We start from the raw sequence: 14512 nt of genomic DNA, 5'->3' as shown, positions 1-14512 counted from the left end.
TCTGTTCCCACAAATCCTCAGACTGAAAGCCTCTGAGTCCTCACCCCTGAGGGTCTCAGTTGAACAGCTGCTTAGTTCCCATCTCCTCATGCTTTATATAACCGTTCTCCACCCAGCCTTTTCCTGGAGTTAAAGACATGTGTACTTTCCAGGCAAAGGCATGAGTGCTGGGATTAAAGGCCTGTGCCATCACTTCCTGGCTCTGTTTCCAGTGTGGCCTCGAACTCACAGAGATCCACCTGGCTCTGCCTCCGGTGTGCGCCACCACCGCCCGGCTAACTTAATGGATTTTTATGTCATATATTTTACTCCATTTAGTCTTTATTCCTATCATTTATTTAATATGGAAAATTCCAGATACACTAAAGCAAACAGAATTACAGAATACTAAATGGAAATAATACATTATTATAAGTAATAAAACAGAATAATAAATGGAAATCCTAACTTCAGTAGTGACCTTAATTTCAAGCCTGTCTTATTTCATCATAATTCATTCTTCCACTTCAGTCTGCTTTCATCTTACTCATTTATTATTTATCATCTCAGACATTTGCTTCCTATGTAAGTATTATTGTGTGGCTACAAAAGATTTTTTTTTTCTGAGAAGAAAAAACTTTATTATTGTACAGGGGTCAATTGATGGGAAAATATAGATGCAGGCAATCACTGCCCTGATTAGCATGTATGCCCATTCCAGTGGCCATGCATGTACCAAAGGTGCCACCACTCTGCATCATGGTTTTCCCAGTGCTACCCATCAGCTCTCCACCCCGCATTCCGATCTTGAGACAGGAAAAGGTGCTGTACAGTGCCCCGGACGCCATGCCCAGGGCACAACCCATGACAAAGCCCATCTTCACACAGTCGAAGCAGCTGGGCTGGCACTGCCCGTAGGGACCCATGGCATCTCGTTCGCCACCGCTGCCGCGATGATTGTGAGAAAATAATGTACAAAGCAAGCATAGGCAGAAGTGCTTCTGATGCCATCTGTGTCCTGTTATTGTCAAATTTCGAGGGGTCTGAAGTGAAGTGTGGTCCGTGGCGCACACCTTTAATCCCAGCACTCGGGAACAGGCAGGCGGATCTCTGTGAGTTCGTCACCAGCCTGGTCTACAAACCAAGTTTCAGGATAGATTCCAAAGCTATACAGAGAAACCCTGTTTTGAAAAAACAAAAAAATAAAATAATTGAATTTTTAACCAGATGAGTCAAAATTCAAATTCACTGGATGTTACAATATAGACAAGTTTGGCATCTACATGGGTATTCTTTAATCTATGTTCCCATGCAGTTAATTTTAGGCATTAAGAATTTCTGCATTCAGATTTGTTAAGTTCATTCTTTTGGTATAGTTCAATGTATGTTCTATGAATTGGTAATGTTTAGAAGAAACAACTGACTACTACTGAAAAATGGAAAGACAGACATCATTGAGTACTGCTTCCGGAGAAGAGACTTTAGTTCAGGGTCATGTTCACTTTCAGTCTCACACAGACAAGTTCCGGTTTTCAGCCAAGGAGGAAAATGAGAGGCTCAATGGATGGAACAGTTGCTAGGAGAAAAAGAAACCGGGGACAGGGGGGCTTGGTTAATGACAGCCAGAGTGACCCATTTCAAGGGAAGGGCATGACTGATTTCCTACCACCTGACCTAGAAGGTGGTGATGGGGCCCTGACATGACAACTGAGGAAAAGGAATGCTTGGAGGAGCTCTCGGAAGTTTGTTCAAGAGGACACGTGTGCCATGGCCACATTAAGCTTGCCTCACTGATGGCCATATGCTCTGTGTACGGGTCATATCTAACATCTTATCTTGTACTCAGGCAGTTTCCAGTTCAGAGTGCAGAGCGTTGGGGTTTTGGTTTTGGGGGTTTGTTGTTCTCTTTTTTATTTTATTTTTTAAGTTCTTTGATTATGAGTTTATATTGATAGTTTTATGATTCAAAGAGCATATTTCACATTTGGAATATTTTAAGTAGATGTGCTTTTCACATCGAAAGTATATCTTTATTTTTAAATTTTATTCATCTTATAAATTATAAAACAAGTATTGTTTTTCATATAGTACAACACTTTGTGGTATTTGAGAGATAGCAGAATTCCCTAGACTCATAATTCAGTGGCACTGGCTATCTTCTTTGGTAAGCATTCTTCTAGAGACCTTTTGACACATATTTTACAGGGTTAGATGAAACCCTGTCTGGGGAGGAAAAAACCCAGAACAAGAAAACTCAACCATTTGAAACATGTTATATCATTATCTTTTGATTTTTCAAGACAAGGTTTCTCTCTGTAGCCTTGGCTGTCCTGGAACTCATGCTGTGAACTAGGCTGGCCTCAAACTCACAGAGACCCATCTGCCTCTTCCTCCTGAGTGCTGGGGTTAAAGGCGTGCGCCACTACTGCCCGGCTTATGTCATTATCTTGATAATATTTTGTGAAGAAATAAAGCAACCAACCTTCCTTCCTTCCTTCCTTCCTTCCTTTCTTTCCTTCCTTCCTTCCTTCCTTCCTTCCTTCCTTCCTTCCTTCCTCCTCCCTCCCTCCCCCCCTTTCTTTCTCCTGTCTTAGAAGGCTAAATAAAATATTTGCCACCAGAATCTGTTCATACTTGTATTATTGTAAGAATATTCATAATTTGCCAAGCAGCAGTCCTTTGCTTTGTGAACCTCTGCCCAGTCATATAGCGCGGACTCCTCTTGTCTTTGCAGTGTGCATTGCCTCAGGAACAAAGGTGGCTTTGTTTAATCGGCTTCGGTCCCAGACAGTTAGTACCAGATACCTGCACGTAGAAGGGGGAAACTTCCATGCTAGTTCACAGCAGTGGGGAGCATTTTATATTCATCTCTGTGAGTATAAGAGCGTGTACTTGATGTTTTTAGTGTGAAATCATAGTCTCCTCTCAGGGGGCGTAAATGTGTGGATATAGTCCTTTTGCTCTTCTCTTAAGAATGCATAATAAATTTTAAAGATAGCAATTGTGTCGGTTTACACCCACTGCAGTGGATGACGATGAGTCAGAAGGAGAGGAGTTCACAGTCCGAGATGGCTACATCCACTACGGACAGACGGTCAAACTCGTGTGTTCAGTCACTGGCATGGCACTCCCACGATTGGTAAGACTTGGCTCTGCTTACTGAGCATGAGGAAGAGACAAACCAGGAGAGATAGAAAAGTGCAGTTCAGTTTCATACTGTTGAATGTGAAAATTAAATGCCCTGATTACCTACCCCCTATTAGCCGTTGCCTCAGTTCATAAGTGATCTTAAAGAATTAGTCTGTTACAAGTGTGTTGCTGGTGTCCGTCTCCAGCTCTTTTAAATGACTTTGGTGTTGGTTTCCTTTTTGGTTGTCTCTCTGTCTGTTTGTTTTCTGTAATGTTTATATGTGTTACATGCTGTATCTGAGTGTAGGACCAAGTTTTCAAAAGCCTAGAACTACAAGCATAGTTTTTATTAGTCTGCTTGACTAAGATGCTTGTTTACAGTTAGGTAGAGTTGGTATTTCTTGCTTTAGGAATAATGCACGGGATTTAGGCCTTTCTGTTCATTGGGTTGTGAAGCTGTAAACACATTTTCCCCTTAAGTTGAAAAAATTCCAAAATTCTGCTTTCCAGAATGATGTGTAAGATGCATCTTAAATCTCACAAGTGGAAACGTTGACTGGCTGTGACTTATGTAATGGCACTGTAAAAGGTCTGTTAGAGCAGACGTGGCCCCAGGAGGAAAATGTCCCAGTCAGGTGCTCCAGAGGCTGTGAATTACTACTGTGGAGAAGAAATGCATGAGGGTCACCTGTCTGGAGGTTCTTGATGGCCTTGGAAAGCAGTTAACAATGGAAACTTTGAGATAGAAGGTTATAGGACAGTGGTTCTCAGTCTGTGTGGTGTGGCCTCTTTGGGGTCACATATCAGCTATTTACATTACAGTTCATATCAATGGCAAAATTAGTTATAAAATAGCAACAGAAGTAATTCCATGGCTGGAGGTCAGGTCGCCACAATGCCAGGAACTGTACTAAAGGGTCACAACATTGATCTAGATACAAAAGTTATAAAGTGTAATAGAAGGGTTCCTGCTCTCTTCTCTCAGCTAGAAACATGGGGATTTTAAGGACTTTGCCACTTCTCTGAGCCCAGTTTCTAATGGGAATTTTGTTTTGAAATATGTAAATAAATAATTTGATCCCGCCACAATATGTCTGTCTCTGACTAGCACACTCAACAGTAGCCTGTTGAAGATGTTTCCTTGTGGTATTAAATGTGTATATTATTGTAAAGATCACTAGAACCTGACAATGAGAATACGTCTGTCCATTAGCAGCATTCACAACACCAATTTGTTAAAAATGCAGAGTATTGAGCCCCAAAAGAGTCATGGTGGGTTAGGCATTTTTAGTCAAGAACTCCAGATGATTTATGTGTATATTAATGTTTGAAATGTACTAGTCTACAAATGACTTCCTGCCCTATTTTTTACTGTATTCTTTGAAGGAGTGATTTCCACATTATAATATGTTTATACAATTTATAATTTTTTTTATTCCTAACCTTATTGCTTATAAATGTTTTTTAGTATGTAGGTCTTAGACAAATGACTGATAGATTGTTATGTAGTATATTCTGTGGACTGTGAAAATGTACAAAATAAAAACTGCATGTGGATGACTTGCTTTTTTAAATTGTTGAAATACTACAGATAATTAGAAAAGTTGATAAGCAGACAGCATTACTGGATGCAGACGACCCTGTATCACAACTCCACAAATGTGCATTTTACCTTAAGGATACAGAAAGAATGTACTTGTGCCTTTCTCAAGAAAGAATAATTCAATTTCAGGTATGTTATAAAATGACTGGTGAAATCCAAGCTATACAAATAAGTTTGGGGTGCTGCTCAGTGACAAGTACTGTACAGCACTTTGTTCAGTCCCCAGCCTTGCAGATCAGTAACGACCGATTAAAATGTGCTGAAACTATTGGAGTAATAGTTTACAGAGACATACTTCCTAGTGTCTGTTAATTATTTCATGTCCACATACAAGAAGCCGGGTTCATATGTATGTCTTGTCTTAGGTCATTGGTCCTTATACTACTCTAAAGCATGCATATATAATCCTCTCTCAAAAATAACTCAAAAGCAAGAGAGTATTCTTAGATTCTAAATCTGTCATTCAGAGAGCCTCAAAATATCTAATAGTAGAGCACTGGTGTTCAGTGAATCCTCCAAAGTGATGTATAGAAACATGCACACTGTGTAGAAAAAGCATTCAACAAGAGGGTTCAAATCTTCTCCGCTTTTCAGTGGGGCCCCCTAGTAGTAACACTAACAAGATTAAAGTGCTAATATTCAATTCCATTTACTCAGAAATGTTCAAGAGGACACCTAGGACATGGATTGATGCTATAACAGGATAACTGGTTTCATGCTGAACTCCCCTTTAAACTACTGTTGCAGAGAAATGGCTCTGAACCACACTAATGAGTGTCCTGGGTCCCAGGTCAGGGTTTGGGGCTGCTAGTTCAGACTTTGTTTCCTCCTGCTGGACGTGCCAAAGCTCCTAATAGTTCTGCAAGGGTCTCCCACGATTCCCTTTCTTTGGGAGTCCACTTGATTTTGCATCACAGGTACTGATCTGTTAATGAAATTATATAGTGATGAGCCACATGGCGGTGGTGCACGCCTTCAATCCCAGCACTCAGGAGGCAGAGTCAGGTGGATCTCTGAGTTCAAGGCCAGCCTGGGCTACAGAGTTCTAGGACAGCTAGGGCACACAGTGAACCCTGTCTTGAAAATCCAAAAGAAAAAGAAATTATATAGTAATGGGACACGCTTGAATGATTGCTGACCGGTAACTCGCTACTTAGTGTATCACTGAAATGTTTGTGTTGTAACAAAAACTACTGCCTGGGGGCTTCGTATTAACGTTCTGTCTACATTCATTTAGGGATGTAGGGATTGAGTGTATTAGGGTGTTCTCAGTTTTTCTTTCTGAATCCTCTCCTTAACTCAAGTCTGTGAATGTTACTTGGTAAATTCTCGTATATTGCTATGTATACAGAACTCAGTATGTGGACATTTGTTTTTCTTAAGGCCACTCCATGTCCGAAAGAACCGAATAAAGAAATGATCAATGACGGCGCTTCGTGGACAATCATTAGCACAGATAAGGCAGAGTACACGTTCTATGAGGGCATGGGCCCTGTCCTTGCCCCAGTCACTCCCGTGCCCGTCGTGGAAAGTCTCCAGGTGAGACCACTCTGTCGCAAGGCGGCTGCAGCCTTAGCTATGACCTGCCATAAACTTACTTCACTGTGCTACTGATTTCTCTGTGAATGTTATGATTTGGGGGTCTCATTACATGTACTATTGGTAGGAAATGAAAACAGAAGCAGTATGTTTATATGTGGAAGAAAGTTTAAATCACATTGAATGCTATCTTGAAATAATTTAAGCTGGCTTTGAAGTTACATCATTTAACAGAATTGTTTTATAAATCTGAACTTCCTGGAAATGAAAGCACATAACCCAAGCTGTATTCTTTAGCCGAGAGGGAAGAGCTGTCTCAGTGTTGTGGTTTCTCTGAATTGCAGTTGAATGGCGGCGGGGACGTAGCGATGCTTGAACTTACAGGACAGAACTTCACTCCAAATTTACGAGTGTGGTTTGGGGATGTAGAAGCGGAAACAATGTACAGGTACTGACGGAACCTGTTCTATCCCCCAAGGGTTGGGAGGGTGTAGGCAAGGTAGAACTGTGCTTTGCTTTGAAAATGCTTCTTAGTGGTGTGTGTTTCTTCCTCAGATGTGGGGAGAGCATGCTCTGTGTGGTCCCAGACATTTCTGCATTCCGAGAAGGTTGGAGATGGGTCCGGCAGCCCGTCCAGGTTCCAGTAACTTTGGTCCGTAATGATGGAATCATTTATTCCACAAGCCTTACCTTTACCTACACACCAGAACCAGGGCCGAGGCCACACTGCAGTGCAGCAGGAGCAATCCTCAGAGCCAACTCAAGCCAAGTGCCCACCAATGAGTCAAACACAAACAGCGAGGGAAGTTACACGAACGCCAGCACAAATTCTACCAGTGTCACATCGTCCACAGCAACCGTGGTGTCCTAACAGCCGTCTCTTTGCTAGGACTTAAACTGACTTGAATGCGGCAAAAAGTTGACAAAAAAAAAAAAGAAGAAAAAGAAAAAAAGAAGGCAAGGATAAAATGAACAGTCTTTTGTGTTTCTTGGAAAACTTTTCATACCAGGTGATCTATCCCAAACCCGTTACCTGCAAGTGCTGATGTGAAATGCAGAAGCCACAGTAAAACGAAAAACATCAAAATGTACAAACGGTTGGAAATCAAGGTTTTCAGCTGCATCTCTCTCTCTCTCTCTCTCTCTCTCTCTCTCTCTCTCTCTCTCTCTCTCTCTCTCACACACACACACACACACACACACACACACACACACACACACACCCCTTTTTGTTTGGTTTTGATTAAATGGTCAAGAAATGAATATGTGGCTGGAGTACAAGTTAAGCTAGAAGACACACATCTAACCTAGTTTCTATGGACCAAGGGACTTGCAGAAGCTTTAGGGAAAGGTACATTTTCACCATGCCTTTTTCTGTCACGGTATGTAGTACACCTTGTGACCAGTAGGTTGCACTCTCTGCCCCTTGAGCTTTGGCTCTGCGTACATTCAGGTTCAAGCCTGACCATGCTTGTTCAATCTGAGTACCGAACACTTCCAGGTTCTTTTGGTCTAAGGCTGGAACTTTTTTTAAGCTGAAGTCTTATGACTTTTTCATAAGTTGGAATTATTTTGATTTCAGCAAGTCAAATTTTGTAAAAGCCTGCATACTTTTTTTTAAGATTATATGAAGTCTGTGCAAAAGCTTTAAAAAAATGCCTCTGCCTTGCCTGCAATACATGCAATGTATGTTAACTTAGTCTATTCTCAGATACTGTTGGTAGTTATTTCTGTTTTCTTTTTTTAAAAAAAAAAATGTATTTATAGTGGTAATCCAAGAGATTCTAACATTTACGTGGAGTTCAATGTGGCCATTTAGTCCTTCTGAGTTAATGGCAGAGAACATCACCATTTGAAGGGTTTGTGCCTCTTTGCCTGTCCATCAGTTTATCTGTGTCCCAGGTTTGTTCAGGTTCCCTTCCTCCCCAATCTTGTACATATCGTGTATTATGTGTAAGTTAAACATTTTATCTTTAACTTGGAATGTTCCCAGTGATTACAATTAACAGGGTGTTTCCCACCTTGTTGGCAAATGACAAAAAAATATCATGAGAATTATTTGCTGCCAAGATGGTGCCCTTAGGGTAAAATGAGGAAAGTCTCTGCAAGATACTCTATTGTTCTTCATTTTCCTTTTTTAGCCTAGGCCAGAACATCATTATAATTCTAAACGTAAGATCATAAGATGGCTTTTATTAGATGATAACTAAATAAACTGAACTAAATAAAATAGCCAGAAGACAGTACCTTAGAAACAGATAGTTGTAAGTTTATAAAAATACAAATGTAACTTATATTTCCATTTCCCCTTTTGCCCTTTGTTTTTCCTCCAGTAGAAATTTTTGTCCATTTTTTTTTTTTTTCTTTTCTGTTAAACTTGGGTTTTGCACTCAGGCCTGTGTGTCAGCCCTGTGTGCTGATATTGCCAGTTTTATCTGCTTCCATTCCTGCACTTTGGTAACGCCTTGTCCAGTTTCTTGGGAATTGCAGCAGACTCACTGGGCTCCATTGAGTAAGGAACCACATGTGTGATGTTAAAGGACACAGTCTAGTGGTGCCATCCTCCTTGATAGAGTAAGAACTACCTCTAGATTGTGGTAAGCTTTCACTGTCCCTTAAAACAGGAGCCACAAGGACCTCCTGATGCAAACTGTAACTTGTGTGGCATTTTCGGTGTCTCTGGCTCCCTGGACTTCTGAAAGTTGTCATGTAGATGTGTGAAGAATCCTTTGTCAGGAGCACTGTTGCCCACCTCTCACCGTTTTCTGGAGGCTGTTGCTGTAAATGCCACTCTACCATCCTTAAACTGCCCTGCTTGGTTTTCCAAGGAGAAGGCCGTCTATAAAACACATGCTGATCAGATCTGTTGCTGTGGTTCTCGGCGCCAGCCTTCTCAATCACCCCAGGCTGTGCTGCACTAGCTGTTGGAGCCATTTCCCTTCAGATCTGCTGCAGTCACTCTCCTCCCCTGCCTCATCCTTCATTCTGCTTCAGTGGTCAAGGGCAGAGCTCACTGTGGCCTTACCTGTCTTTGCAGTAACTGTTCTCAGCTTTCCTTCAGACCTGCTTCTTTCCAAGCACCACTCCTCAGTTGCTGTGGAATCGGGACACTGCGGTCTGAAGCGGTCTCTGTGTCACTGTGCTTTCCCAGGTCACACGTCTCTCCTCTTCTTAGATTTGGGATTTAGTTAAGAAATCATTAAGTTAACTGAGAACAAAACTATTCCTTACCCAGCTTTGTAGCTTAAAGTAACCATTCAAGTTCATGGCTTTATTAAAATGAACTTTGACTTTTTCAATGTTTCTATCTTATTTCGGTTCTTTCGTTTATTTTAATAAGAATTGAAATAACTAGATTATAAGTCGTTTTCCTGTTTTCTTTTTTTACAAAGCCCAAGAATGTAACAATAAAGGCATCTTTCATATGGTTCTATGCCAGTCCTACCACAGAATAGAGTGAATTGATATGTCTGTTTTACCATGTTATTGATAGTTCTTCTGTCAGCTGCTTTATTAAAAGTCCTTTTTATGGATTTGTAAATCAGTTTCAGTATATGATGTAGAGGAGTCTTGTCCCCCATTTATTCAGAATGTTTCCTCCCAGATGATGCTGTGACAGAAGCTGGTGTTCACCCTCATGAAGACTTCTTAGGATGGGATTTCTTCTGTTGCAGTGTGTGGGTTTGTGCTTCCATTCTGTTAGAATGAGTCTGCACAGCTTCTCAAAACATGCCTAGGTGCAGAACCTGAGACCCAGCATGTATTTCTTTAAGCTCCTTGAATTTGTCAAGAGATTGGAAGGCAGGCTGAAAACTGAAAATGTGGGATGCCCTTTCCACGATTGCAGAGCCAAGCACTAGTGGGTTTTGAACTTGTTGCTGACCGCTCTTGAGCTGGGGCAACTTCCTTGTGTACAGTGAACTAGTGGACCCATCTGTCCCTCTCCACCATCATCTTTGATGGTTTTGTATCTTTCTTTTTTGTGTGGGGATGGGTCAAATCCAGGGCCTCAAGCATATTTGCTAAGGCTTTTTGTTTGTGTTTTCTTGAGACAAGGGTCTCACCCATGTAGCCCCTCAGGGCATTCTTAAACTTTCCTGCCTTAGCCTCCAGGTGCTGGGATGCCACCACTGCTTTTGTCTTTAGAGAAACTGGTCAGTCTGTCCAACCACAGAGAAATTCTAATGTGATTTTTTTATTAACCCAACTAGTAATTTAATCAAAAAATCTGTTGGGGGGGGAATTCCTATTTGAAAGAAATGCTATTTGATTATTAGCCAAGTTAATGGACATTGTTTTCCAAAGCAGCTGTGTTTCTGGTGAGTACTGAACAAAGGTGTGATTTTTCTATGTTACTTTTGATTGATTTTTCAAGCACTGTAACTCGGGATGGATGGTTAGAAACAATAATATATTAGGGTTTTTACTTAACCCTTTCAGGACTGAGCTGTGTCACCTATTAATTTCTCCCTGTGTCGTGATAATTGTTTGCCAGCATTCAGTACTGGGTCACTCCCAATGTAGGTTTATGTAAAAACTCAGTTTTAGCTTATTTTCTTGTACCTTGCAGCATGCTCTACACATTCAGTCCTTAAGGGGTTTACTTTACAAACTGTGCGCCTGTAAGGGTTATTAGCAATAAGATAGAAAATTGAGCAAGTTTATACCATAATTTTGTAGAAAAAAGAATCTGCTCAATTCCATACTTCATCCATGAAAAACCTGCAATACGAGCAGTTTCTAGGAATAAATAAAAAGGAAATGTAAACCATTGTAAATGTCTTCTGTGGGATGTGCCTGATGCATGTATCATCGTCTTTGATTTCAGAATACTTCATAAAGATAAAATTAAATTCTATATTACAGTTTGTGGACCTAGAATCTTACCTTTTCTTTTAGGTGATATTGAAGTAATAATTATGCTAAATTAGTTTTCTTTTCAGTGTTTTTAAAAATGATTTTCTTTTCTTCCTTGTGTTTGGGAGTTACTCAAAGGGCACATCTCCCAAGCCAGCTCCAACAAAACTGGAGACTGCTTTTTAGCAGTGCCTTGCTTTTGTAGTACAGAGTTGTCATTTTGTATAGAATACCAAAGAATCATAATGGCAGTTTATTTATGCTTCTAGGAGACTCCCCAAAATAGGGCTGAATGTATTTCATGTAATATTGAGACAAATATAAAGGAAGAAATTAAACAGTTTCTGATCTCAGGTTAAGTGATTCCCTGACCTCCAAAAAAAGGAATTGTAAGAGCTTTGATAAAGAAACCTTGCTATAATCATTTCTTCCTATCCTAAGAAACAATTTAGTTGAAATTTGCATTGTGAAGTCTATAAAGGTTGAAACTGTCAGTGGGTCGTTTGATTTATAATTTAGAATAGGAAGCTTGTAGTCCATACTGCAAATAAGTAGTATTCGATCTCTTCCTGATCAGTCTTTATAAAGACTGGTTTTAATACATTATGTCTTTGACTATTGATCCCCAAGCGGTCACTGATTACAACAGTGCAGAAGGCATGTACATCATACATACAATAGCATGAGTGATCATAGAGGGAAATCTCAGAAAAATGGATAAATAACATGCAAATTGTACACCATGAAAGAGCCACTTAAAGTTGAACAATAGGAAACTGCTAATAAAGACAGATGACACTGTTACATACACAATGCCCATGAGGTGGCTGACTCACCCCAACCTGGAGTTAACACCTAGAGCACAGGGCCAAGAGCAGGAAAAAAGGAACCCACAACCCTGTTGGATTGGCCGTTGTACACAGACGCTTGGGTTAGGGATAGGATCACTGACATTCCTGAAGCAGGAGTACTCAGTCCAGACTAAGGTGCTGCTATGTCTATGGATGCAGGAAACATGGCGAATTTTGGTTTCTTAACCAAGAAATGCAGCTAAGCCATAATACAAGAAGAGGTTGTGTGAGTAGCATGCATACTAGATTCAAATAGGTTATCTTGCAGCTGTTGGAATGAGTGTTGACTTTGGGGAAGTGACAATTAAAATTTGATGCTTTGGACATTCATTGCAATGTGAGTGTCAGGTATGTGCAGCATGAAGGTCTTTATGGCTCAATGAATGTGGATTGTGTTTATCACCCTCTATGCCACTTCTCAGTACAGGCACATACACACTGGTCATTGTTCTAAGTCCCAAACTGTCCAGCTTTACCACCACCACCACCAACACACACACACACACACACACACACACACACACACACACACACACACACACGCTGTGACCAGATTGCTGTTACAGTGGCCTCTTGAACTGGTTTCCTCTGTCAACAAATTCTCAATGTGGTATGTAGATTCAATGGCATAATGAAGTTTTAGGAAATAACTGGAGCTTTGGGGACAGTTGGACAATTGGCATTGAGAGACAGATGCTCTACATTTCTTTTGATTTATTGTCCCGAGAGAGCAGTGCCGATTCATGAATTGTGAGTGTGCTGGTGGCACAAATGGTGTAATCCTTGGCAAGAGCATCAGAGAAAGGGTAAGGGAAAGAATGTGGAGCCATTTAGTGGAAGTGTGGGTATTCTTTTTTTTTTTTTTTTTATGTTTTTATTTGGGGGTCTCATATGGCCCAGACAAGTTTTGTGTACCTTGTAGTTGAGGATGGGCTTAAACTCCTGGCCTTTGTGCCATGTGTAATATTACTGACATGTGCTACCTACCATGCCTGGCCTCCCAGTATTAAGGTTTATCTTTTAGTAACCAGGAGGTTAGACTTGGTTAGGACAAGACTGGAATCTTTTAAGTGTTCTGTAACATTGCAGGCCCAGAGCTCAATTAGGGTGCAGTTATCGGCAATGACTCCACAAAGTACTGCTGCCGTAACAGATTCATGTAGACTGAGTACAAGTGATGGAGAATGGTTCTCACAGCTTTAAAAACTGGAAGTCCAAGATCAAGGAGCCCACACAGCTGGATTCTGGCTTTCAGATAGACAGTTCCACCATGCTCTTACAGCAGAGAGAACAGTCATAGGCTCCACCCATAGGGTCTCTTTTAACCAGTTTCTTCCTGAAGACACTTGCCTCCAGATATACACGTTTACCTGTTTAAATGATAAATTATCTGTCTGCTGATGACATTTTGTTTCCTGCATCTTAAATCCTAGTTGAGGTTTAAGATGTATGAACTTGAGCCAAGGGGACTAGCAGAGGGGCAGGCTTTAGGGAGAAGAGTGGAAATACAGTTCAGTAGTAGACTGCTTCCTAGTGTGCCTGATGCCTGGCATGTTTTAGGACAACGGGGAAAACAATGGCAGGGCAGGGCATATTCATTACCATTTGTAAACTGGCAAGTTACTTTCACAATCAACTTGAGCCGGAATGCCTATTTTAGAGAGGAGACTGGCTGGAGACTGTTAGGGAGTTTTCTCAAGGTCAAATTTAGGTTATCTGGGGTGTCACATTTGCATCAAGATCTTGCAGAGACACCCCGTAACTATCACACTAGATTTTTCCCATCATAATTGTCAGAGAGAGGGACCTAGGGGGTAACCCCGGATGCTGTTGTGGCAAATTGTGTTTTCTTTATGGAGATGAATTGTTCTATTTCAACCTTTACAGCTCACCAGTGAGCAAGACTGGCCTAGAGAGGTTGAAGCATACTCCTGTCTGTTGTGGCAGGTTCAAAACTGCCTTGTAGACAATAAGTGCTGCTTGCTGTTGGTGTCCTGGTCTCGGTTACGGTTCTTAGTCCCCTGTCCTAAGTCTTACACATAAGTGCATGTGGCACACACTAGGGAGTGGTCCTGGACATCTCAGCGCATCTCTGTCCTCTGGTGAAAATAGCAGGTCTTTGTCAGAAAACTATTAACTGGAGGTAGGTGTCCCATGTTTCTGCACCTCAGTGTTGGCTTTAGGAAGACCAGGACTCAGCCAGACTGCAAAACAATACCATCTTTGTGCTCAAGAAAAAATTCTACCTGTCTGCCGTTCTTTATTTTCTACCATTAATCTAGCATATGAATTTCAGTTTAGTGTCACTCTCTCAACTGAGTTTTGGCTTGTGGAGGTGGAGGGTAATCTAGTTGAGAATACACTAAAGACTTAGCTCTGTTCCTGGCCTCTGCTCTGGCTGGCTGTTGGGTTTAAGATTCTGTCTGGCTTAGGTCTTCAGGATAGTGTGACTCTAGAGAGCAGGGCAGATGTCTGCTCCCCCCACCCCCCAAAGAAAAGAACGATAATGTTGGTTTTGCATGTGATGCTGCAGATTTACAAAACAAAAACAAAA

At 41.1% G+C, this 14512-nt stretch overlaps 1 protein-coding gene across 3 annotated transcripts in view; it reads left to right on the top strand.

Annotated features, from left to right (window-relative positions):
• Positions 1–7419, top strand: part of Rbpj (recombination signal binding protein for immunoglobulin kappa J region) — a 79078-nt gene extending 71659 nt beyond the window's left edge. For all 3 annotated transcript variants that reach the window (XM_036200839.1, XM_036200837.1, XM_036200836.1), the window contains exons 6-11: positions 2714–2851; positions 3006–3118; positions 4700–4840; positions 6095–6250; positions 6595–6698; positions 6806–7419. In XM_036200839.1, coding sequence (XP_036056732.1) covers positions 2714–2851; positions 3006–3118; positions 4700–4840; positions 6095–6250; positions 6595–6698; positions 6806–7121 — 968 coding nt within the window. In that variant the 3' untranslated portion in view covers positions 7122–7419. The remainder of the gene's footprint in view (positions 1–2713; positions 2852–3005; positions 3119–4699; positions 4841–6094; positions 6251–6594; positions 6699–6805) is intronic.
• Positions 7420–14512: the final 7093 nt, after the last annotated feature.

This window comes from Onychomys torridus, chromosome 10 (assembly GCF_903995425.1).
Source record: "Onychomys torridus chromosome 10, mOncTor1.1, whole genome shotgun sequence".
Lineage (NCBI taxonomy): Eukaryota > Metazoa > Chordata > Mammalia > Rodentia > Cricetidae > Onychomys > Onychomys torridus.
This window is presented reverse-complemented; position numbering and strand designations above follow the sequence as displayed.